At 43.7% G+C, this 26,129-nt stretch overlaps 1 protein-coding gene and 1 non-coding gene across 3 annotated transcripts; one reads left to right on the plus strand and one right to left on the minus strand.

Moving 5' to 3' along the window:
* Nucleotides 1-3,300: 3,300 nt before the first annotated feature.
* On the plus strand, nucleotides 3,301-26,114 carry LOC138958062 (chitinase-3-like protein 1). Of its 2 annotated transcripts, none has more exons than XM_070329121.1 (10): nucleotides 3,301-3,710; nucleotides 12,543-12,732; nucleotides 13,496-13,754; nucleotides 14,014-14,138; nucleotides 15,755-15,869; nucleotides 16,637-16,822; nucleotides 18,008-18,130; nucleotides 18,666-18,805; nucleotides 19,400-19,518; nucleotides 24,706-26,114. In XM_070329121.1, the coding sequence occupies exons 1-10, from the start codon at nucleotides 3,653-3,655 to the stop codon at nucleotides 24,903-24,905; spliced, it is 1,515 nt and encodes a 504-aa protein (XP_070185222.1). In that variant the 5' UTR covers nucleotides 3,301-3,652; the 3' UTR covers nucleotides 24,906-26,114. The 2 variants fall into 2 exon arrangements, with proteins under 2 accessions (XP_070185222.1, XP_070185221.1); XM_070329120.1 differs by lacking the exon at nucleotides 24,706-26,114 and adding an exon at nucleotides 21,761-22,882 and having other exon boundaries at nucleotides 3,358-3,710.
* On the minus strand, nucleotides 9,854-9,926 carry Trnav-aac (transfer RNA valine (anticodon AAC)). The gene has a single exon. It is a non-coding gene; the product is annotated as a tRNA-Val (tRNA).
* Nucleotides 26,115-26,129: the final 15 nt, after the last annotated feature.

A 26,129-nucleotide genomic window follows, 5' to 3' on the forward strand; every position in this document is an offset into this window, starting at 1 on the left:
TGTACGTTGAACATCAACAATGACACTGACTCCGTTATTTTCAAAAAGCATTTTAGCCACCAATCTCATCTGTACGTTGGCCCAGTTTATCGGTGCTAGTCTTTTGTTACACCGAATCTTGTGTGCGTCACAAGTCATTTCGACATACGAGAAAACAAATCCAACTAGAGGCAAAGCCCTCAAGACCGTCATGTTTTATGCACGATACATAAACATACACACATAACAGGCAAAGCTTTGTAGGCTCATATATATGAAAACATCAGTCCATCATCCAATTTCATCCCAAGTCCAAGAAAAACGTTGAACTGCGGGAACGTCTATTTGTCTATTTTGCGGTATACAGTCCTGCTCACCATCTCAGATGTGGTCGGACATTGACACGTGACATTGACACGTGATGAAACCAGCCCTCCACTTGGACACACAGACACAATCAACAGCCCGGCTGCTTCCTGTGGCTAGTGCCAAAGTAATTCTTACACAAATCACACTCAGCACACAGACCACCCAGGCCGTTCACTTTTGGTATGCGTCCAAGTGGGAAGGATGCTTAAGAGGTTTCAGTATGCATAATCATGTTATGGATGGATGTGTGGTGGTTGACATGCCAGTGAACGAGGAAAGAACTGTAACTTTAAGTTACCTTATACAGAGATGGACTAGAGATAAAGAGGAACCCCCATTCTAAGACACCCCCCCTAATGTAAGACTCCCTCCCTTTAAGACTCCCTCCCTTTTAAGACTCCCTCCCTTTAAGACTCCCTCCCTTTAAGACTCCCTCCCTTTAAGACTCCCTCCCTTTAAGACTCCCTCCCTTTAAGACTCCCTCCCTTTAAGACTCCCTCCCTTTAAGACTCCCTCACTTTAAGACTCCCTCCCCTTTAGACTCCCTCTCTTTAAGACCCTGTTTTCTCACATTTTCTGTTCATAGCCTGGTAAATTTACCCTCATTATTTGTTAAGACTCCCTCCTTTTTAAGACCTGACTTTCTCAGAATGTTGGAGGTCTTAAAAGGGGGGTTCCACTGTATTATATACCTGAAGCTGCGCTTGTCTCATTCAGCGAATGCTGAAGTAGACGGCTTGTCGACTTTGTCAGCATGGTAAGATGACAAGCGGTGCACTTCACTGTGTGGCGACTCCTTCACTTTCACACGCACAGGGGACGCTCCTCACACGCATGCAAATTGTCCAATGAATGTGACTTGAGGACTTCTTTCTTTCTTTCTTTCTTTCTTTCTTTTCTGTTTGGATTTCTTTTCAGCACATGTTTCAAAGTGTTTAGTATGGTTCAAACCTTAAATGAGTTAATTAACTTAAAATATTCTTGCAAATAGTTACTGGTATTTTTGCAGGAAGCGAGCAACGACCGATCGGAGTGAATGACTGAGCAAGGAAGCTAGCAAACAAGCAATTAGCAAACAAGTAGTCGACACTTATTACAAATTACCGTTCACCGTAGATGAAATATCAGTCACAACACACACACACACACACACACACACACACACACACCAGAAAACAACAACAACAAGAACCATTTACTGCCATTTGTTTTAAATCTGGCATTTTCCTCGAGGTATACTTCAAGTCCTGCACTGGAGTTAAAATCAAGAAGTCTGGATGAAATGGGAAGAGCTCCATATGTGCTTACTGGGCAAGACATGTCACAGCGTGAGAAGTGGGAATACCATAGAAGCACATGGCTGTCTTTTGGGGTAGGCTTACCTGACGATTAAAATCTTACACTCTTCCATCTCTTTTCGTGCTTTTATATACGTACTATGAATACCAAACAAACTACCTTGACTTGAACACCTTTAGAACAACACGAAAATGAGTTCGCCTTGAAAGTGAGCCAAAGTGGAATACACCGCAGAACAAACAGCCACTGAGGGTCGACACTCACTGATTAAACTACACCTATTAGGAGTCACATCAGACTTTGTCCATTCTTTCGAAGTACGCTCGGTGTTTGCGAAAGAGGTCAGCCAGTTCACCCCTCAGGTATTTGACAACAGCTTCGTTACAATCTCTTACTGATTTTGTGCCCCACTAAAGTCTACACAAAGGTATGTCCCAAGTGTTGCGTAGTCAATGAGTCCACAAAAAAGTGTTGAAGAGAGCAGCTAAGTAAACAATACAAAATGCAAGTCAATGTTCTCAGGCGTTGGTTTTCACACCCAGGTGTGAAAAAATGTGCAGAAAATAAGCAATCATTAGATCAAAGGAAAGGAGTTTTCATACGCTCCCGAATGACGAATTACACCTAATTGTCAATTGCACAAGGAACAAAGGGAGGTAACCACAAAACACCGTGCGTCGTGAGCAGAAACATGAAAGGCCATAAAACAGCGACGACGTTGTTGGTACGTGGTACGAGTCTGTGTTCTTTGTTGTCATCAGTTACGTGCAGCGAAGAATTCTGAGCGACATCAAATTTGTTTCTGTCAGTATGGACTGAGGATGAAAGGTTTGAGAGAGATCCACCATCCCGTGAGCAAAGGCCCCGGATGAAAGACTTGCGGAGCCTTCATCCGCATGGGACCCTGTGGTCAGCAGTCACATCACGCCGTCCTGACCTTGTCTAAAGGATTTTCACGGGATTCGCGGTCTGGTTTCAACTCCGCGCCCTCATTCTTATGAATAGTTTGTCTTTCTTTCTGGTAACACTTCTGTTGGGATCAAGCAGCTAATTTGGTCATTCCGAGTGTTTGCTCAGTTTTTGCTTTTTCTGGAGTGGAACACGCACACTCTAAACACTTATTATATATCCCGTTTTAAAAATATTATCACAATGAAACACCCGAGTAAAATCCTCGGCTTGTGTTGTCTGTGTTACGTCATATCTAAGCATCGAGGGAAAACTCACCCAAACATCCTACTCCTAAGTCCTGTAGACACACCAATGAATGACACAATGATAATTTATTTTTCACTGAGCTCGCGGGCCGCATTTTCCTGTAGAGAAGTGTCTGTGACAAACAACCAAGAGAGGCTAACGATGGGGAAGGGGGGGGGGATGCGGGTAGGGGTTGTAGGCTACAGCAGTTGAGAGAACCGTTACTGACGTAAACTGCACCTGTCGAGCATGACGTCATCCCCTGTCCAACAGACTGCGAGGCCGTTACCCTCACACCCCATCCCGCCTCTACCTTCCAACCGGGCCGTGCACAGTGTAGGTTTGTGTGGTTGCCACCCGACAACCAGCCTGCAGCCTTTACTTCGCTCTGCACCTTGTCCCTACTTTGCAGCGCTGTAATATATGCTGTACATCTTCCCAGGTTTAATCCCTTTGTGGGGAAGATTTGTACTTGTCGCGCGTCCACCGCTCGTACTTTCACCGCATCCTCCCTGCCTTTCTTACACTCAGTCCTAACACGAAGGACGACTTAATTTCTTCAAGGTGGATCTTGTGTTGAGATTTTCACTTTCCAACACACACACCCTCTCTCTGCTCTACCCCCTCTCTCCGCTCTACCCCCTTCCCTCCTACCTACACTCCAATGCAACTGAGGCCACTTTATTTGATGTGCGGAGGACCTGTCCGGCAGTCTCTCTCCGCTGCAGTGTGACGGGTAGATCCACCCGTTTGGCTGTCCCGTGTCGGCGTGCAGAGAGAGGGACAGTAGAGTCCAGAGAGAGACAGGATGAGGACGTGGGTACCGCTGTCGCTGGCATTCCTGCTGGCCGCCATCGGTTGCCAAGGTACTGTGCTAGTAATACTACATTTGTCATATGAAAGATGTTGAGATGTTCTGTTCGCACCAGCACTGCAGTGTTGCAGTATAATTCCGTGAAAAGCCACTGTGTTCAAATGTATTTTTTGTTGGTCACAATCGGCTGCCAGGGTACTGTATAGGCTTCTTTGGTTGTGACAAGACTTTAGATGTTCTTTTCCGACTAGTACTATAATTGTAACTTTCATTTCGAGATAAGCTTCTGTGTTCTTCTGATGTAGTTTTTGCTGGCGCCAAAGGGTGCCAAGGTGTTGCTATATATAAAAAGAAACAGAAAAAAGAAATCCTCAGTTGTCATAAAACAAGTTTCTAGATCTTCTCTTCTCACCAGCAGCATAGTTGTAACTTCTTTCATTTCGAGATAAGCTTCTGTGTTCTTCTGATGTAGGTTTTGTTGGGCGCCATGATCGGGTGCCAAGCAATTGTCATAGAAACTAACAGACTTCCTTAGTTGTCATATGATGTCTTTAGATGTTCTGCTCTGATTAGCAGTAGCCTACAGTTGTTTGTAACTTCTTTCATTTTGAGATGAGCTACTGTGTTCAGATGTAAGTTTTGTTGGCCGTCACGGGGTGTCAAGGTACTACGATGACAGAAACATTGTATTTATTCACTATTATGTGTTTGAGATTGGGCACTGGGGTGAAAGGCGTTGGTTGCATAAGAAAGCTCTGTGATCGAATAAAACACACACACTAGCTTTTCCACTTTCCGTTTTTTTGGACGGATGGGACATTTAGGGATTGTCAGCTGCCATAGATATGATGGTGTTGTACAACAACAAACTGAACACCTGTACCGCACCTCATTTTTCGCTGATATTCAGGATGTTTAAACGGATCTTGTCGAGGACGTTTTTTATGTGTGCGCACGATTTACATGACAGAACCATCTTCTGGGTACGGTTCATGTTACTTGACATGCTGAGAATAATATTTGCTCTGTGACACACACAGCTATCTGCTGTACGGAATGATTGCAGTACTGGGTTTCCTTCCTCACTTGAAATCAGCAATGTTTGGGGGCGACGGTAGAGGAAAAAACGATGAAACCCGGCCGTTCGTTAAAATCACCAAGAACTGTGCCGTCAGTTTGGCACATCAGGGTGGGGCGAAGGGGACGCAGATAGGCCCAACTTTTTCAGGGGGACGCAAGGACTGCCTTAAACTTCTAAATATTGCCAAAACTGGTATTGGTATTCGGCAAATGTGCTGAAGAAACTAAACCCTAGCAACAATTCCTTTCAGAAAGTAGGCTTTCTGTATCAATTCATGTTGTACTGAATCAGGAAAAAGTGAGCTATGATAGGGTATCCTTTCTCTCTTGGAAGTAGGCTGGCTTCACTCAGTTCAGATTGTGCTTCCCCCGAAAGCGACGTATGGCTGCCTAAATGGAGGGGTAAAAACAGTAATACACATAAAAACCCACTCGTGCAAAAACACGGGTGTACGTGGGAGTTTCATGCCATAAACGAAGAAGAAGAAAAAGAAGAAAATTGTACCGAATCAGTTTATATACTCGTAGTAGGCAATGATAGGGTATCCTTCCTCACTTGAAAGTAGGCTAACTGCATCAGTTCAGATTGAAGTGAACCAGTGGAGTACGCTGAGATAGGGTATCTTTCTTCACTTTCTGTGTCACTTGAGGTAATACTTATCACGTCCTGGTCGCTCGGTAAACACAGGACATAGTGACATCTCTCTGCTGCTGTATTGTGACAGCATGTGGCCTGTGTGGAGAGACTGGGGGGGGGGGGGGGGGCTCACAGACGCAGTCCTTCCCGCCTACTCCACCATGTTTACCGCGGCCACAGATCTCTGCATGCTTTTACGTGGAATTAGAGCATCCATTCACTTGAACTGACAAGCACCAAGAAGCAACACCCTAGACGCTTTCTGTACTACATTGAGATGTTTTGCTTCATAAATATTACACTAGTCTGCAATAAATCCCTAGAAAATCGACTCTACCCAGGCAGCAGCAAGCGGCCCTATGATTTCCTGGGAATCCAGAGACATAAGTCAAGTATGTCACTGGAAGCAGCCAAGCTGTTCATTTCTGGCACGTGCACTAAGTTGAAGGGAGCTCTTTAATCGTAACCAGGATTGCTTACAGGAGAAGGCTGGCACATTTACAGTCTATGTCAGCACAGTTCAGTGACACTGGGACATCCCAAAGTCTATGCAAACACATTTCAATGACACTGTCGCATCCCAAGTTTATGCAAACACAGTTCAGTGACACTGTGGCATCCCAAGTCTGTATCTCCCAGCGCAGTGTTCACCTTCCAACACCTCAAGGCGTGGTGGGCGGGGAAAGACACAGAGTGGGAGGGATCGGAATCTGTAGAGTGAAAGGCTCGGGAACAGTCATATGACACCCCATTCTGAGGCGGGGTGGGGCCGTTAGAGCCCACTGAGAATATACACAGACTTTGTGTTTGTGTTGACACTGTTAATCGTGGTTCCTTTTTGGCCATGTCCTTTTATCAGCTGCATACATTGTGGTTTTGATGTAGGACGACATGTTTGTCTTTAACGAAAAATAAAAAAATAAAATCATTGAGCTGAAAAATAGTCCCATAGAACGCTGGAAGAACTGAATGTTGAAGTCATTCTAGAATATTAGAAAAAAGGCATTCATCGTACACGATATTATACTTACAGTACAGGGCTGCTTTCTCTCGACAGAAACTTGTTTGTTAATGATGACAGCAGAAGTATATATGCATCATGTTGACGTTAAAGTCTATCCACGAGAACAGGAAGTAGAATTACAATACGTCTTTTGCCCAATTGGTGTGCCTTATAGTAAAAAGATAGACAACATTAATAAAGAATCAAGATATTTAAGCTCGAAAATCGAATATATTTTCTTTTGAATTTTATTCAATGGTCTTTCTTGTGCAAAAGTCGGATACCCCATACTTAAGTTTCATACATTATCTTATAAGTAAGGGCTTTACGCTTCCTTTTCTTTTTTCATTTCTCTCCGTTGCAATCATTGAATTAAATAAAAACTGTTGAAAATATCTTTTAACTTTTTCGCAGTCATAGACCAGAAGCTTTTTTGTTTTATGTCAAAATTGGAAGGGGTTAAGGATAGTAGAAGCACCACAGTTCAAAATTTAGCTTGTTAAGGAGTATTCATATTTTTTTCTTTGGTCAAAGGGATACCAAACCTTGGAAGTGACAAAGTTTTAGAAAATTCTTAATACTGTTACCCGTTTAATGTCAAGTTTGTTCTTTAATGCTTGAAATTCAATTTCAAAAGTTGGTATACATTTATTGGGTTTTCCAATTAACCTGCAAAATAACTGCTTTTTGTCTTCTGTCGTGTTCCTCTGTCACAGGTTGTGATCGTTTGATTTTCATTTGTTAACATATTCACAATAGAATCTTATAAATGTCATCAGTAGATGTTTTGGGGAAAAGTGTGATTGCCAATACTCAGTCGTTATCTTGGAAATAAGCACTTTAACCCATGATTAAGTCGTTATTATCTCAGCACTTCTTGCACTTATAGAAAAATTCATTTTTAAAAAGAGTTTATCACTTTTACCATCGGTAGACTCCAGCCTCAGGAGTAAAACCTCAATGTGAAAATGCTGCCAAGAAAGGATGAAATATACTATTTTCACGGAAGCTTGAAGACGCTGTCAAGAAGAGTAGTGTTAAACTCTTTCCTGTCGTCTTCATAGCGGACTGACACGTCGCAAGCTCTTTCAGATTATGGGAAAAAGACTCATCTGTTTAAGGCAATGAGCGGCACTAAAATGACCTAAAAGGCTCATGCTTGATATCTTTTTGTTCGACATGTCTGTTATCATTTGCTAACAGTCAGCATATTAGAAATAACTCATAATAACAGACATGTCGAGAAAAAAGATATCAAGCATGAGCCTTTTAGGCGAATGCTGATATCGTTTGTGAGACATGTCTGTTATCATTTGCTAACAGTCAGCATATTAGAAATAACGGTTTTATTACCGTTTAATTCGACCAAAAGAAATTTCGAAGCGACCCCGCGAATTAGACAGAACAGCCGCAATGGGAACTTGAGCGCTCCTACCTGATTATACCTGTCAGTCAAAGAATTCTCGTGACCTGGGTCAGCCAATCAGAGTAACACACCTGTCCTTGCGTGATGAATATCAGGTCAAATGCCTTTGACACACAACAAACCATGTTGGACATGCGTTTCGGTTGCTTCGCTTTTTCTTGTTGAACAGAGAGCGACAGATTTAGAACCGACTCCAGACGGATGGGAAATGACGTAAAGATACATTTGACGTAAAGCGAGTGACCCAATTTCACTTGATTTTCCAAACTTTGATAATTTAAATTTCAAGTGAGCGAGTCGGCATTCATTTTGAACTCAAAGCCATGACGTTCCCTACACAAGGCTTTGATAACGAACGGATAAGGGGCGTAACTCCTTAGTCATATTACAGTTGAAAATTCAAAGCGGGTCGGCTTCACTCAATTTCTTGGCATCAGATGCTTGACATAAATTAGGTAAACAAATGGTTGGACCCATCATGGACCAACTAAAACGCTGTAGGGCAGAATTAATATTTTGATGGTATTTTTGAACGTTCTCAGCGTCACTGTAGGAAGTGGCGTTCTCAGCGTGCAGAAAGTGAGCGTCAAGTCCCTTTGTATCAACAACGAAAATCTTTGCATCTTTGAATGAATCGAAACGCACGAGACTTACGGTCCATGATGGGTCCAACCATTTGTTTTCCTAATTTATGTCAAGCCTCTGATGCCAAGAAATTGAGTGAATCCGTCCTGATTGGTCAAAAAGCCATATGGGGCACTGAATTGGTAATACAAATTGTTATTAGAACGGTTGCCAATATGTACTTAGAACTTGTCCGAATCAACCTTTCTGCGTTTTGAGGCCTAGGCCATTGGGCTTCGTGTCAGTAATGCTGTACAAACTCACATACTCGATGTCAGCGTTTGTCGTTGTCTGCCCAGCGTGTTAGAGTGCGTCAGTGTAGCGCGGAGCGTCGGCCCACGTGTGTGTAAAACGTATCGTGACAATGGCGTGTTGACATAGCAGACATGTGTGGCTATTTCCCTCACCTACACTGATGATGGGGACGAACGCGGAGTGAATGAACAGTCCGTGTTGAGAGGTGTGGGAGTGTGAACAGTCCGTGTTGAGAGGTGTGAGAGTGTGAACAGTCCGTGTTGAGAGGTGTGGGAGTGTGAACAGTCCGTGTTGAGAGGTGTGGGAGTGTGAACAGTCCGTGTTGAGAGGTGTGGGAATGTGAACAGTCCGTGTTGAGAGGTGTGAGAGTGTGAACAGTCCGTGTTGAGAGGTGTGGGAGTGTAAACAGAAGGCTGGGAGTGTGAACAGAAGGCTGGGAGTGTGAACAGAAGGCTGGGAGTGTGAACAGAAGGCTGGGAGTGTGAACAGAAGGCTGGGAGTGTGAACAGAAGGCTGGGAGTGTAAACAGAAGGCTATCACTCGCACTGTGCTGATAACACACATTTTATAGACACACAATGCCCATCCTATGAAACCGAGATGAACTTAAAGCTTCTTTCTCCGTCGTCATACAGCACCAAACTGCTTGGAAGGTTGAGGACATTTTGGACGTCATGTTGACATCATAACATCACCCAGAAAAAAATAAAAATAAAAATACAATGCAATAAAACATTATAACAAAAAACATTTTGTATCTTTTAGAACCAAGGGTTTAAACTTTGACATATGTTCGGATTAGACTTTGATGCATTTGTTTAAACAGATGCTTATCGTACTAGTCTTGTTTATCACTTTTGGTTGAAACGTGACAGAGGTGTGTGTGTGTGTGTGTGTGTGAAACAGAGAGAGAGAGAGAGAGAGAGAGAGAGAGAGAGAGAGAGAGAGAGAGAGAGAGAGAGAGAGAGAGAGAGAGAGAGAGAGAGAGAGAGACTGATTCGTTACAACTGAGACCAACAGCACCAGCAGTGAAATAATCATAGATTGTACACACCTGTTTATAATGTTAAAAAACCAATCATCATAAAGTCTCTTATCATTTTATTTTGTTGCGTTTTGAAAAATTACTCCCGACGCATTCAACAAAAGTCAAAAATATGCAGAAAAATATGTTTCCGCTGGGGCTCGAACCCAGGACCTTCCGCGTGTTAGGCGGATGTGATAACCACTACACTACGGAAACACCTGACAATCTACGGCAAATTTATCGAATTGATTTGTTCCCCATGAGAGAGAGGGAGAGAGAGAGAATTTCAAACAGGACCATCTGTTGCTGTAGCATCTCACAACACAGTCATGCATTCTGTATCCTGCCTGAATGAAAGCCTACGCTCTCACATCATTTGAATAATAATAATAATAAAAGAAAGTTCTCATGCAAACCCAAACCCATCCTTCAGGCTTATGGAACGTGACTGAAAGTAGCGTGGAATACATTCACAATTCTTTCTGTATTTGATTTGAGGATTAAGTTGAGATGTGCAGGGCAGTGCCAGTGTACGTGCCTGGAAACGATTCGCCCCTCTACGTATTACGCTTACCCTCCGCTCAAACCGTTGACCGATTGTGTTGAACAGGGTGTATAAAGTGTCACAGTACACAAAACAAAACTGAAAACATAGGATTACCCTGCGGGTAATAGGTGTTTCTAAATTCCCTAGTCACGTCCACCTAATTTTGTTTATAACATGTAATGGAACGAAATAAGTTCTAACTAAAGTACATGTATAACATTTTATGAAGGTACATCAAAGTAGAGTAATACTTATAGAATCTGACCACTTGCACAAGAGTTAATTACATGTGGTTGTCCAATCATAAATAATGGCAAGTAAGTATACTAACTAAATGTTTTCTAAAAACAGAATAACAAGCTTAGACAAATTAGCAGTGTTCAATTTTACGGATTTCCCCACAGAAAGAATCTGATACAATTTGACAGGAAAGTGATAACAAGCCGGTTCAATAATTGATGTTGTTGTTTGTCAACTTGTATTTTGCCAAACATATAATTGTTGGGCGTTTAATAATATTGATTTAAAAAAAGATCTTTATTCATTCGCTTTTCACATTCTCTTTCTTTTTAAACTGATAACCCATTGTATTATTCAATTCCTAGTTATTTGCACCCACATTTTTTATATACAACTACATGTAGTTATTTAGTTGCTGAGAGTAAGAATCCAGATTAGTAAATAAAAACCACATAAATAGACAGACAAATAAACGATCAAACAATCAGACAACATGTATGAAAACCATACCTGACCATAAACAATAGTTCAACAATCCAACAGCTATTTTCCACGACTCAGTCGCCCGTGTGACAGGGTAAATCGCACGATTGAATCGCGCATGTGACGGCCCCATTACAGAAGAATTCACTTTTTGTTTTTATCACTTTTACAAGGGGTAGACTCTAGCCTCTAAACACAGTCCTTGACGTGTGAACGCTTCATCCCAATCTGTCTTGGCTGTTACATAGGATTTCATCGTTACACTTGGACACGTACCGTCATCAAGTTGTAACTGTCTATTTTGTGTTGTGTGTTCAGTGTCGCCATATTTTAACAGACTATTTTGTGTTGTGTGTTGTGTGTTCAGTGGTGGCGCTGTGTTGTAACTATGTATTTACACCCCCGGTATAGGGGTGTGTATAGGTTTCACTCGATGTGTTTGTGTTCGCAAGTAGATCTCAAGAATGAACGGACCGATCGTTACCAAACTTGGTGAACAGGTTTTATACATTCCTGAGACGGTCCTTACAAAAATTGGGACCTGTCAAACACACGGTTAGGGAGTTATTGGTGGATTAAAATTATACAAGGCCTGGTATAGACGGACACCCCCGTTGGTCAAAGGGAAATAACCATTCTCACTGCCACCAACTGAGAAGGTTATTTCCCTTTGACGGGGGTGTAGTTCCTATCGGAGGAATTTCTTGTTTGTGTTGTGTGTTCAGTGTCGCCATATTTTAACAGACTATTTTGTGTTGTGTGTTCAGTGTCACCATATTTTAACAGACTATTTTGTGTTGTGTGTTCAGTGGTTGCGCGTGTTGTGTGTTCAGTGGTGTCGCTGTGTTTTAACAGATTATTTTGTGTTGTGTGTTCAGTGGTGGCGCTGTATTTTAACAGACTATTTTGTGTTGTGTGTTCAGTGGTGGCGCGTGTTGTGTGTTCAGTGATGTCGCTGTCCTTTAACAGACTACTTTGTGTTGTGTGTTCAGTGTCGCCATATTTTAACAGACTATTTTGTGTTGTGTGTTCAGTGTCGCCATATTTTAACAGACTACTTTGTGTTGTGTGTTCAGTGTCACCATATTTTAACAGACTACTTTGTGTTGTGTGTTCAGTGTCGCCATATTTTAACAGACTATTTTGTGTTGTGTGTTCAGTGTCGCCATATTTTAACAGACTATTTTGTGTTGTGTGTTCAGTGTCGCCATATTTTAACAGACTATTTTGTGTTGTGTGTTCCGTGGTGGCGCTGTGTTTTAACAGACTATTTTGTGTTGTGTGTTCAGTGGTGGCGCTGTATTTTAACAGACTATTTTGTGTTGTGTGTTCAGTGGTGGCGCGTATTGTGTGTTCAGTGATGTTGCTGTCTTTTAACAGACTATTTTGTGTTGTGTGTTCAGTGGTGGCGCGTGTTGTGTGTTCAGTGGTGTCGCTGTGTTTTAACAGACTATTTTGTGTTGTGTGTTCCGTGATGTCGCTGTGTTTTAACAGACTATTTTGTGTTGTGTGTTCAGTGGTGTCGCTGTGTTTTAACAGACTATTTTGTGTTGTGTGTTGAGTGTTGGCGCAAAACAAGCTGGTGATGTGTTACTACACCAACTGGTCGCAGTACCGGTCGGGCCGCAAGTTCTTCCCCGAGCAGATCGACCCCACCCACTGCACCCACCTCGTCTACTCCTTCGCCAAGCTGGTCGGCAACAGGCTCACCACGTATGAGTGGAACGAGATCCTCGACTACACGGATGGACTGTGAGCATTTTGTTAGTTCTAAAACCTTTCCAGTGGAAACAGCAGGCGCAAAAGTGTTTCCATAATGACGTTTGTCCAAAGCCTCGTGCAATCTCTTACGTCAAAGCAAAGAAACGTCAGTCTCGAAGTGTAGCGTGACGTGTTAGTTCTAACAATTCATCGAGGGGAATTAGCGGGCGCAATTTGCTTTCCATAATGACGTTTGTCTCGGTGATTTTGGAATCATAAGCAGGGAACAAGTAGGTTCCTTCAAGACCTCATTTACATGATATACACACGTGTAGTTTGAACGAAATGATTATCTCATGAGTGGTCTATCTCACATATGTTGGATACATGTCCTTTGTACCACAGTAGAACCAAGTAGTTAATGATCCCCCCACCCCTGTCTTTTTAAACTGTTGCTTTCCCTGGATATGATAATGTAAACGGTATAAAGGTAGACTGTCCGACATGTTGACTCTCGATCATCTCACCGCAGAAATAGCTGCACCACAAAAAAGTCAGTTTTGATTTGATGCTCCCCCATACCTACAAGCGGCTCAACGCCTTCAAGACTCAAAATCCGGGGCTGAAGACGCTACTGGCTAACCTAACCCTAACCTAACTTACCCTAACCTAACCTTACCCGAACCTAAACTTAAACCTAACCTAACCCAACCCTAACATAACCCTAACCTAGCCTAACCTAACCCAACCCAACCCTAACCTAACCTAACCTAACCTAACCTAACCTGACCCTACCTTGATGCCCCCCAATCAGGTACAAGCGGTTCAACGCCCTCAAGAGCCAGAAGCCGGGACTGAAAACGTTGCTGGCTGTGGGCGGGTTCTCCGCAAGGTCAGAGGGTTTCAGCGCCATGTCCTCAACCGCCTCCAACCGCCAGGAGTTCGTCTCCACCTCCATCACCTGGCTGCGCGACAACGACTTCGACGGCCTTGACATTGACTGGGAGTACCCGGGTCACGTGGCTCAGGGGGGCAAGCCAGAGGACAAGGCCAACTTTGTGCTGCTCTGTCAGGTGTGTGTGTGTGTGTGTGTGTGTGTGTGCTGGTGTGATTGTGTGTGTGTGTTTGTGCGTGTGTGTGTATATGTGTGTGTGTTTGTGTGTGTGTGTGTGTGTTTGTGTGTTTGTGTGTGTGTGTGTGTGTATGGTGAAATGTACCCTGGTGAATCTGTACAACATTTACATGTGCTCCAGTGCTGTGCATCAGGCAAATGTTGCTGTATGTTACCTTTATGACCAGTGCAATAACCTTGACCTTGCATTTTGTCCCCAGGACCTGAGGAATGGGTTCGAGGCGGAGGCGCGTGCCTCGGGGAGGGACACTCTCCTGCTGACCGCCGCTGTGGGGGCTGGCTACAGCACTGTCAGTGATGGATACGATATCCCGGAGCTCGATAAGTGAGGCTTACACCTGTCTGACTGTACTGTCTGTGTGTCTGTCTGCCTGCCTGCCTGCCTGTCTGCCTGTCTGTCTGTCTGTCTGTCTGTCTGTCTGTCTATCGGTTTGTCTATCTGTGTGTCTATCTGTCTGTCTGTTTGTCGTTCTGTCTATCTGCCTGTTTATCTGTCTATCAGTCTGTCTATCTGTCTGTCTATCTGCCGCTGAGTAGAATACTGTCAGTGATGGATACGACATGCAACAACATGTGGCTTCAGCCTGTGTATAGATCTATATATTCGTCCGACAGTCTGTCTGTCTGTCTGTCTGTCAGTCTATCTGTCTGTCTGTCTGTCTGTCTGTCTGTCTGTCAGTCTATCTGTCTGTCTGTCTGTCTGTCTGTCTGTCTGTCTGTCTGTCTGTCAGCCTATCTGTCTGTCTGTCTGTCTGTCTGTCTGTCGATCTGTCTGTCTATTTGCCGCTGGTAACAGCACTGTCAGTGATGAATACGACATTCCACAGCTCGAAAAGTGAGGCTATTACAGCCCTGAAAGTCTCATATATGCTTCACTAGCCTTTGGCTAGTGCCTCTGAAATTTTACTAGCCGAAGGAAATACTTCACTAGCCAACGTTCAGTCCTGGCAGGTCACGTGTTGTGCCTGTACTCGCACTTTGCGAGTAGATTAACGTTTCCATAAACTACTCGCCACTTTCAGGGCTGTGTCATCTTGGAAGACCCACACTGCCGACTGTTACGATGTACCAAACGAGAAGAAACCTTCCTCCGTCAAATTTTCTTAGCATGTGGGTACACCAGTCAACCCTACAATTAATTAGTTTTCTGGGATAACGATCGTTGCCATTCGACCACAACGGTCATCCTCTGTCAACGTCCTCGCACCAGACTTGAACTGTCGGAACCACCTTTGACACACAACAAACCATGTTGAACATGCGTTTCGGTTGCTTCGCTTTTTCTTGTTGAACAGAGAGCGACAGATTTAGAACCGACTCCAAACGGATGGGAAATGGCGTAAAGATACATTTGACGTAAAGCGAGTGACCCAATTTCACTTGATTTTCCGAAGCGAGCGAGTCGGCATTGCATACTCAGAGGATGGGCGGTGCCTTGCTGTTCCGTAAAGCACCCACCGACAAAATTCGCTTTTTGGTATTTTTTTTAGATAAAGAGAGTATTATCTGACAGCATTTGAAGTGTCATTCTTTAGAATAAATCACGCTGATATGGCTGTGTGGAGATTGGTTTCCAAAACAGTGTATTCAACTTTAAAGGCATTCTTGAAAAGAGTTTTCCTGACAGTAGTCAATATACATCATAGGTAGAAAATACCTTCGGGAAAGGTCAACACTGTTGGGAGAAGACCCCATCACCCTACCCAACATTTTGTCGCATGGAACGAAAATGGTTGCATACATAGAATAAAGTAAAAGAAATTGTCACAAGTCTTCCGAAATTGGTCTATCATGTAATGAAACAAGCGAAATACTGTCGTCCGTAGTTCGCCTGGGTTGCAAAACATAATCTGTTCCCCTCGTATCAGTCTAATGGTTTGTAGTCGCTGGGAGAGCTTACAGACTTTCCGAGTACAGTTATTGAGTTGTTCTGGTGTGCAGGTACCTTGACTACATCAACATCATGTCGTACGACCTACACGGTGCCTGGGACCCCATGACGGGACACAACGCCGGCCTCTACACCTCCAGCACTGACGCGTCCAAGTTCTCCGTCGTGAGTAAATCTCTCCACCCCCCCCCCTCCCCCTACCCGGCCACTCCTCTATTTCTCACTCCTTACCTTTTTTTTTTTAGCCAAACTTTGTTCACCTTTCGAGCGCCTGGCCATTTTTTTTCTCGTTTGTTTAATTTGTGTCATGTTTCATTTGCCCTTAGACTGGATCCTATCCATTCTAGCCTTTAGATGAACTTTGATCAATCGTGGTGAACATCTTAATTTTTATGGACCCTGATCCCAGTAGGCAGCGTTTTGATGACATATTTGTTGCATGTTTTCCCAGCAAGTTTTCCACCAATGTCACATTTGGTGCATATTTCTTGAACGCTTTCCCAGCAAGTTTTCCAACAATGTCAAATTTGGTGCATATTAGCTGCATTATTTACCAGCAAGTTTTCCACCAATGTCACATTTGGTGCATATTAGCTGCATTATTTACCAGCAAGTTTTCCACCAATGTCAAATTTGGTGCATATTAGCTGCATTATTTACCAGCAAGTTTTCCACCAATGTCACATTTGGTGCATGTTAGCTGCATTTTTTACCAGGATGTTTTCCACCAATGTCAAATTTGGTGCATATTAGCTGCATTATTTACCAGCAAGTTTTCCACCAATGTCAAATTTGGTGCATATTAGCTGCATTATTTACCAGCAAGTTTTCCACCAATGTCACATTTGGTGCATGTTAGCTGCATTTTTTACCAGGATGTTTTCCACCAATGTCACATTTGTCCAAAATGGATTTGAACCCTCTCGCTGCAGGCGGATACGGCGGAGAACTGGGTGAGGGGCGGAGCAACACGCGCCAAGACCCTGGTTGGCCTGGCAACGTACGGACGCACCTGGACCCTGTCAGACCCCACGGACACACGGGTGGGCGCTCCGGCCAAGGGACCCGGGACCAGGGGCCAGTACAGCGGGGAGGCTGGCTACGTCACCTACTATGAGGTCAGTCAGAACATTGTCACAGCGCTCTCTCCTGTCTTATTCAGTTTCTGACTACAGAATAAAACTAATAAAAAACGCTCGCGCTGGACCCGAGTACTCTTCAGACTGGCTCGCTCCCCCAGTATGAAAGTTTTTGTCTTGTGCACGTGGATTTAAAAAAATAAAAAATAAAAAAAATTATTTATTTATTTTACACAATTAAAAAAATTATTAGAGTAAAATAAAACATTAAAACGTTCATAATAAACAATAGTAAACAAGAATTTAAAAAAAATTAAAAAAATAGACCGCCCATGCCGGATATCGAACCCGGATCACTTTGGCCATAGACTCTCTCGTGCTCTCTGTCTCTCTTTCACCGAGACCAAACCCTGCATTGTAATTTCTTTGCCGAGACCATATCCCCACCCGTTGTCTGGCTTGCAAATCATGCTTTTCTCGTCACTGCGTGACGTGTTCGGCTCAGGCCGCCCAAGTCTCCCCTTTAGTTCAGGCTGTTCGCAAAGCGACCAGCCTCCCACCGCAAAAACTCCCCCCGTTAAGAGTCGTTTTGGTGGAATATTTCGCATTTAGGTCCCAGGTAACATTATGAAGTTTTAATACGATCAATCGGACCTATTATCAAGTTAGTGTATCAACTTTTGAACGAACTGCGCCCAGTAGTTTCCCAGCAATAAGCTGTTAAGTCGAGACAGACAGACAGACAGATACACACACACACACACAGACACACAATTAAAGTCTGTTGGACCCTAGTACTGCGTACTCGGGGATAAAATTCCATATGATCAACAATAACCCAAATAGCAATGAGACTATGAATTTCATAAAAACACATAAGAATTTCGCGTTGCAGTTGAATACACTGAACTGGACAAGCGAGATATCTGCATCAGTGCATGGAATTTAACGTTACGAGACGAAGTCAGGCCACTTTTGCATATACGTTTTTGTCAAGTCTATTTTATTTGAGCGGGCGGGCACGTGACCCTTGAAAAGAAATCTGTGATCCGAAAAGTGTGCCAGACAGTCAATTTACAAGTTGAGTGCATTAAATGGCATAGATAGTTTGAATGAAATGACACAGGAATGAATGCTTTAGTTGGGGTAGAAAAGTTGTCGCAAATTGCTTTTTTGGGGGGCTAGGTATTTGTTTACATATTTATCAATGTGTCTATCCGCTAGGTGTGCGAGGTGGCATTTAACGGAGGCTACACCCTGGACTTTGACCAGGAGAGCAAGGTGCCCTTCGCCCACAAGGGAGACCAGTGGATCACCTACGATGACATCAACAGTCTGCAGTACAAGGTACGTCAGGGCGGACCTACTGTTTGAGTGGGGGGGGGGGGGGCGGGGGGCCGGGGGGCGCATGACTGGACACAACCCCGGCAGGGGTACAGGGGCTGGCCAGGCCGAGGTTCTGGGCTTGCTGTTGAAATTTAGCATTTGAAAGGGGTGTTTTAGGCTCTCTTGCAGAAAATAGGTACATATGCCGAGTAAGGGGAGGGGTTGGGTGTCTTCCGGGACATGGATGAGGAACCAGCGTGACTCTATGACTGTGATGTTGCAGATGACATGGATGAGGAATCAGGACTATGGTGGTGTGATAGTCTTGGCCATTGAGCTGGATGACTTTGACCTCTATGACTATGATGTTACAGATGACATGGATGAGGAACCAGGGCTATGGTGGCGTTATAGTCTGGGCCATAGAGCTGGATGACTTTGACCTCTATGACTATGATGTTACAGATGACATGGATGAGGAACCAGGGCTTTGGGGGTGCTATAGTGTGGGCCATAGAGCTGGATGACTTTGACCTCTATGACTATGATGTTACAGATGACATGGATGAGGAACCAAGGCTTTGGGGGTGCTATAGTCTGGGCCATAGAGCTGGATGACTTTGACGGAAACAGCTGTGGAGCGGGCAAGTACCCGTTGATGCGAGCCATCAGTAGCTGTCTCATCAACGGACAAAAGTGAGTACACAGACACACACACGCACGTACATACGCATAAAAAAACACACACACACACACACACGCACGCACGCACGTACATACGCATACAAACACACACACACACACACACACACGTAAAGAGAGAGAAAGAGAGAGAGAGGGAGACTGACAGAAAGACAGGCAGTGAGAGATAGAGGCAGTCTGAGACACTAAGGTTGGACAAAAGAATATGGAATAGTGTGCTCTGTAAAGGGAATCTGTCTGTACAAAATGATGATCGACATGTCTGTTATCAAATACAAAATGATGATCGACATGTCTCTTATCAAATACAAAATGATGATCGACATGTCTCTTATCAAATACAAAATGATGATCGACATGTCTGTTATCAAATACAAAATGATGATCGACATGTCTGTTATCAAATACAAAATGATGATCGACATGTCTGTTATCATTTGCTAACAGTCAGCATATTAGAAAGAACTAATAATATGACAATACGACGTGATATGACATGATATGACATAATAATTATGACGTGATATGACATGACGTGATATGACGTGATATGACGTGATATGACATGATATGACGTGGTGTGTGTAGCTGTGCACCAACTGACGGAGGAGTGGTGACAGCTCCAACGACAACAACAACCACTACCACCACCACCACCAGGACGCCGATAACAGTACAGCCAACACTGCCACCCACCGTGCCCACAAGTAAGATCACCAACGGTGCACCAACCCCCTACACTCGCCGCACCGCTGTCGTAGTGTTCGTAGCGGCATGGGCGTTGTTTGGAACATTTTTGTGATGGTATAGAAGCTTCCAGAGACTCACTTCCAGAACTTTAAGAAGAAATTTCCAGAGACACTAACACGATCAGGCTAGCGTCCCCCCCCCCCCCCCCCAAAAAAAAAAGAGAAAAAGAGAAAAAGAAAAGAAAAGATCAAACTAAAGATAAGAGTCTATTCGCAATATGGTTATATATACACGAATTCAATAAATAACTCAATAAATAAGAATCGTCTCCCTTGAAGGTGAGGCAAGCTGTTCAAAGAACAGGATCATTAATCTACCTTGATGGTGAAGTTAGCAAATGAAAGATCACTGTTTAGCGAAAAAGGAAAGAAAGAAAGAAAGAAAGAAAGAAATAAAGGGAAAAAATAAAACCACTGCGATTCCTCTTTTGGTGAAAAACTGGGCATTGGGACCCGGAATCTGCAAAAAAGAGTTGATACAAATGCAAGTGTTTCATATCGGGAAAACGTAGCCAGAGAAGAGCAGATATATACCTTTTTTGTTGAACATGAATGTGAAAAATAAGTGTACGATGAAATATTCTTTCTAGCTTTGGTACGTTGACTAACAAACAATGCTTATGACATATCATTATATATATATATTTTTTTTAAATTGTACAGCATGGGATCTCATTTTCTGCTTATTTAGAAACTAAGAGAGAGAGAGAGAGAGAGAGAGAGAGAGAGAGAGAGAGAGAGAGAGAGAGAGAGAGAGAGAGAGAGAGAGAGAGAGAGAGAAAGAGAGAGAGTGTTCAACATATGCCATGTTGCTTTGTTATTAGCAATTGCTTGTTTGTACACTACATGTATTTAGATAGACACTGTAGTGGTTGTGATGCCCTTGCTTGCTGATGTCATTCAAAGCCGTTCATGTTATGCAGGGCTGGGTCTAGAGAGGGGGGCGGGTGGGGGTTTGGGGTTCCTGGGTTCCGGAACCCCCAAGCCTCCCCCCCCTTACTCAGCAAATGAAGGCGTACCTGATTTTCTCAAGGAGAGACACCAAATAACCCTTTTAAATGCTAAATTTCAACAGCATCTGGATCCTCCGCCTAGCTAGTCCCTGTACCCCTCCCTCATGTGAGAAGTCGCCCCCCCCCCGGCTCACACAATAGGTCCAGCCCCAGTACGGCCCTACCTAATTTTGAAAGCCCCTACCTCTCACACACTAGTTCACCCTCTTATGGTACCCGTGCCATTTTGCAAACATTATCCTTCGATGACATATAGACATTGGGACGTATTTCACAATACATGTTATTCAATCAGATGTGAAAATGAAGATGATCCACAATATTGTGATGCGATATTGATTTCATTTGTGGATTTCCATTCTGTTCTGATTGTTGCTGAACGCGTGTGCTCAGATGTTAATGTACACATACAATTAACCAATCATAACGAGTCTTGTGAATTTGTATACGCGCATTTACTCCACGTCATAATCATTTTTCTGTACTGCACCGAACGTATTCCGTGAAATGTGGAAAATCACGGGGCGTGCACGGTGCGTATCGGTGTGCATGCACAAACAATATGTTGTACTGCATGTCAAAACAAGGTGTTTTGGACGATGAATGAAGCTGAATCCGAATCCAAAAAACCTATCTGCATGGAACCTGTATATCAGTTCCCTTTAACGGATTGCATGAGGTGGAACTGAAGATTCATTGCATGGCGTATTTGGTGATGTGGCCTACCTATTACTGACGTCATTTTTGCAGGTGAGACGATTTTGTTTAATGGTGTGTGTGTGTGTGTACGTACGTGTGTGTGTGTGCGTACGTGTGTGTGTGTGCGTGTGTGTGTGTGTGCGTGTGTGTGTGTGTGTGTGTGTGTGTGTGTGTGTGTGTGTGTGTGTATGTGTGTGTGTGAAAATGATTCGTGGCCATGTGTTTTGTTGCATCAAATATACCATCAATGTCTCAGAGCATATTTTCCTCTTGGCAACTTACCATTTTAAACATATATGTTTTGAGACATTGTAAAAGACCTCGGTCGTTCTGCTATAAGCGCAGGTGGCTGATTACACCTACAAAGGCAAACACCTGGGTAGCGCGACTCTTGTTGCTGTTAGCTTTCCACTGCCGGGAGGAAGCAACCCTAATTATCCGGCAATTTCAGTGAAATAAAATGAGAATTATCTTCTCTGCCCACACAGCTCGTCCCACGACGACACGCCGACCCGTGTACACGCCTGCCACCACCACCCGACGACCATGGTACACCCGGGCTCCCACCACCACCCGACGACCATGGTACACCCGAGCACCCACCACCACCCGACGACCATGGTACACCACAGCACCCACCACCACAAGGAGACCCTGGTATACCCGAGCACCCCCTACCCGACAACCGGTGATCACAGCAGCCACCACCACCACCCCAATCAGAACGAGCACCGTGATGAGCGGCGGGAAGGATGCCCAATGTCCGGCAAAATACGGCTTTTTCCGTGACCTCAACGACTGCGGCGTCTTCTGGTTCTGCTGGCTGCCCTCTAGGTGGCGCTACCAGTGTGCACCAGGAACACAGTTCGACCAACGCTACTTCGTCTGCTCCCGTAACCCAGACTGCAACTACCCCCTGCTTCGCGGCTAGAACTCAACTGTCGTCTGCTTGCTGACTTCCGGTTTAGAAAGAATTGACTGAAAAAGAACCGGAAAGATGTGAGAGTGAGGGGTGTTTCAGTGGAATTATCTCAAGGAAAACCATCGTAATTATGATAATGTTTATGCAGTCGAATAAGAATTAATAAATTTGAAATCCGCTGGTTGCAAAGGACAAAATAATGTAAGTTAGCGTTTTACGGGGACCTTTTGGGAAAAGCCCGTGAATTCAAAGAATTTCTTAGAAGACACAAGGAGCTGAATTCTAGTTTTTCCATGAAATAGGGCGAAATTTACACTTTTCTGACGAGATAGAGAAAATGTTTCACGTGTGACATTCAGACACGTTTTGATTTCAGTGTTGGCGAGCTGAAGATTCAGTGTCAAAATTCTGTGCCAAACTAAGTCTAGTAGCCTATCTGGGTCGCGTTGTTATTTACCAGCGAAGCGAGTCGGTGGGGTTTTCTGATTTGAGAACCATGATATTCTGTTGGAGACTGAGATTTGAGTTGAAGGAGAGTTGAGCGTTGGTCCTGTGTTCACCATTTATACATGGCTATTCACATGTCATATTCATCATCATTGCAGAGTCGTCAGTGCCATCATCTCCTGAATTCGTATCGTCATTCTCTGTACACAGTCGTCAATAAAACAGTTCATGTGTCTCCTTAGTGAGCGTGTCTTTTCAGCCTTCGACAGCATTGTACGTAGGTATGTGTGGCGGTGTGCACGAATCAATTGAGCCGGCTATGGGGAAAAAGTAGTTGTAGTATCCGTGTCAGTGTGTGTGTGTGTACCGGTATGTGTGTGTGTCAGTGTGTGTGTGTGTGTGTGTGTGTGTGTGTGTGTGTGTGTGTGTGTGTGTGTGTGTGTCGATTACTGGGTCTTCGAAGATACATACGGGTTTATGACAGAATGCTTTCTGTAGTCAGTTTTTCTTTGTACGTTTAGTGTGAAACTAACCGCTGACATGTCAGAGATAGTAATCGTGAAATAGTCTTTGCTCTGCTTCAGTCGTCTGCACTGTAGGTACTCACAGTTTTGCCAAGGAAGCTGTGACAGATAGCTTTGTGTAGTTTTTCTTCCTCTGTAAAATGTATCTGCGAAATCAACAGCTAGCTCAAAGTTAGAGAATACACTTTCATTTTGCTGTGCTTCAATCTCCATGCTTCTAACCATTCCGGAGAATGTAGATATACCCTGTCACTCTCTTCTAAAGTCTCTACCTCCCTGAAGCACTCGTTAACATCTCCGCTGTCACTCTCTTCTAAAGTCTCTACCTCCCTGAAGCACTCGTTAACAACTCCGCTGTCACTCTCTTCTAAAGTCTCTATACCTCCCTGAAGCCACTCGTTAACAACTCCGCTGTCACTCTCTTCTAAAGTCTCTACCTCCCTGAAGCACTCGGCGTTAACAACTCCGCTGTCACTCTCTTCTAAAGTCTCTACCTCCCTGAAGCACTCGTTAACAACTCCGCTGTCACTCTCTTCTAAAGTCTCTACCTCCCTGAAGCACTCGTTAACAACTCCGCTGTCACTCTCTTCTAACGTCTCTACCTCCCTGAAGCACTCGTTAACAACTCCGCTGTCGCTCTCTCCTAAAGTCTCTACCTCCCTGAAGCACTCGTTAACAACTCCGCTGTCACTCTCTTCTAAAGTCTCTACCTCCCTGAAGCACTCGTTAACAACTCCGCTGTCACTCTCTTCTAAAGTCTCTACCTCCCTGAAGCACTCGTTAACAACTCCGCTGTCACTCTCTTCTAAAGTCTCTACCTCCCTGAAGCACTCGTTAACAACTCCGCTGTCACTCTCTTCTAAAGTCTCTACCTCCCTGAAGCACTCGTTAACAACTCCGCTGTCACTCTCTTCTAACGTCTCTACCTCCCTGAAGCACTCGTTAACAACTCCGCTGTCGCTGATGTCTTTCGTGGGATCCAGGCTGTAGACAGTAGCGGCAGCACTCTGTAGACATTTCTGCTGGCAAACTGACCACCAATGTAAGTAAGCGCTTCTTTTTCTGGCTGGTCTTCCTTTCGCCTCTCCCAAAGTCGAATCGACTGTCTTCCTGTCAAGCTTATTTTGTGTATGAATCCACATGATGACTTGTTTAGCAGGCCTGGGTAAGTTTTGCAAGCTTATCGACAACGTCCGACAAAGAATTGTTTTTCTTCGGAGAGCAGGTATTTTGCAAAGGCCAAACAACAAACAAAAAAATTTGGCTTGTTCTATTTTAGTCCCTGTTTAAAGAAAGGGAAATAATATGAAATGAATGTATATATACTAGAACGTGTAAGTATCCTAAAGGCAGTTGGAATGCAACACGTGACTTGTCAGTCAATCAATAGAAGTACCCAACGTAAAACGTAATTGGAAATGTCTAAATTAAAAAAAAGCTCTGAAGGGGTTGTCCTTATTCATGTATTTGCAGTCTGCAAACTTTGTTATCGTGAATATTTATCTACAGATATTAATTAACTTCTGCCTTCCCCCTACAGCTGACAACGACGACTGTCCCTTCGCTCCCGGGGTGTTTGGAGACAGGTTCAACTGTAACCAGTACTGGGTGTGTCTGGGGTCGAGCAATGCCCTCAAGTGGCGCTTCACCTGTCCCCAAGGTCGCCTCTATGACAAGGTCAGGGACGTTTGCGACTTTTCCTTCAACGTCGACTGCTCTGACGTCATCTCCGTTGGATAGCCGGTGACGTCACCTAGGTTATGCAGAAGCGCCATGACGTCACTTGTGGTGGCAGAGATGCTCTTGTGTGAAGAAGGGGTTTCCTTTTTAAATCAAATTGTTCCAACTGCAGTTTGATGCGACCAGATTGCAGTTTTACAAAACGCGGCCGTAATTAATATGCTTCTCCGCCATTTGGGTGGAAAATGTATCCAGTGTTTTGGTAAGAAACGGATTTTGCAGCCGGGTTTTTTTTCCATACAAACTTCCACTAACGAATTGACAAGCACGCGGGTTTTCCCCCCGTTAAATCATTGAGTGGTTGATTTGACAGCATGTTTTACATGTCTCCTTTATAATGTGGGTGGTGGGAATAGACCATGTTTGTTGGTGGTGGGAATAGACCATGTTTGTTGGTGGTGTACATAAAGTGGAGTGCTATGTCTCTGGCATGCTGTACATAAACACCTTGTATCGCCAAATAAATTGTCAATGTACAGTTTTGTTTTCACGAAGTGAAAATTTTGACATCTCAATTAATTGTGTTCTAACTGATCACCGAATGTCACTTTCAACAATGATTTTGTGAATGCCTATGATCTACCTGAGATACAAGATGTTATTTTTTGTTTAATTTCACAAATGTGTTCGTGTACATGTACGTGTCATAATTTGATTGTGTCATAACCATTAGCGTGCACAATCGTCACAATGTTGTTATTTCGTGACTGTGATTTGTAAATAAATGTCTCCTGGCTAGCAGTTTGAACCCATATGCATGTTTAGTGTTCCGAGATTTTAGTTATGCACTATAGAAATCTCCTTAATAAATAAATAAATAAAGACAAAGTAAACCAAACAAGCAACAACAAAAAAGACAAACAAACAAAGAATTAAAAACAGAACACACACACAAGCAACTGACTGTCTGACCAACCGAACAACAGTTTAAAGGTCAGCAAATGCTATCTACACAGTTTCTTCTCCAGACTCCTAAAAACGCAGCCTTGCATAGTTTATGTTGCTTCATAGTAGTCCAGCTAACACTGGGTGGAAATGGCGTTGACAATGACAAACTCTAGTCTTCATTTGGCACTGACAATTGGTTCACTTTGATTAGCCGTTTCTGAACAGTTGAGGACAGTCTATAATTTGACCTTGTGGTCGTTGTAGTGTTTTGTTTTGGGATGCTCAGCGAGTTTGTGAGAAATAAAACCAGCACCAATTGAACATTCCTATTGTGTT

The sequence above is a fragment of the Littorina saxatilis genome, linkage group LG2 (genome assembly GCF_037325665.1).
Source record: "Littorina saxatilis isolate snail1 linkage group LG2, US_GU_Lsax_2.0, whole genome shotgun sequence".
Lineage (NCBI taxonomy): Eukaryota > Metazoa > Mollusca > Gastropoda > Littorinimorpha > Littorinidae > Littorina > Littorina saxatilis.

Bases quoted from the DNA above. Each gene is read 5' to 3' on its own strand.
- LOC138958062 (XM_070329120.1), top strand. From the start codon at position 3,653: ATGAGGACGTGGGTACCGCTGTCGCTGGCATTCCTGCTGGCCGCCATC. The intron at 18,131-18,665 runs GTACGTCAGGGC...ATGATGTTACAG, and splicing joins TCAACAGTCTGCAGTACAAG to ATGACATGGATGAGGAACCA. The intron at 19,519-21,760 runs GTAAGATCACCA...CTGCCCACACAG, and splicing joins GCCACCCACCGTGCCCACAA to CTCGTCCCACGACGACACGC.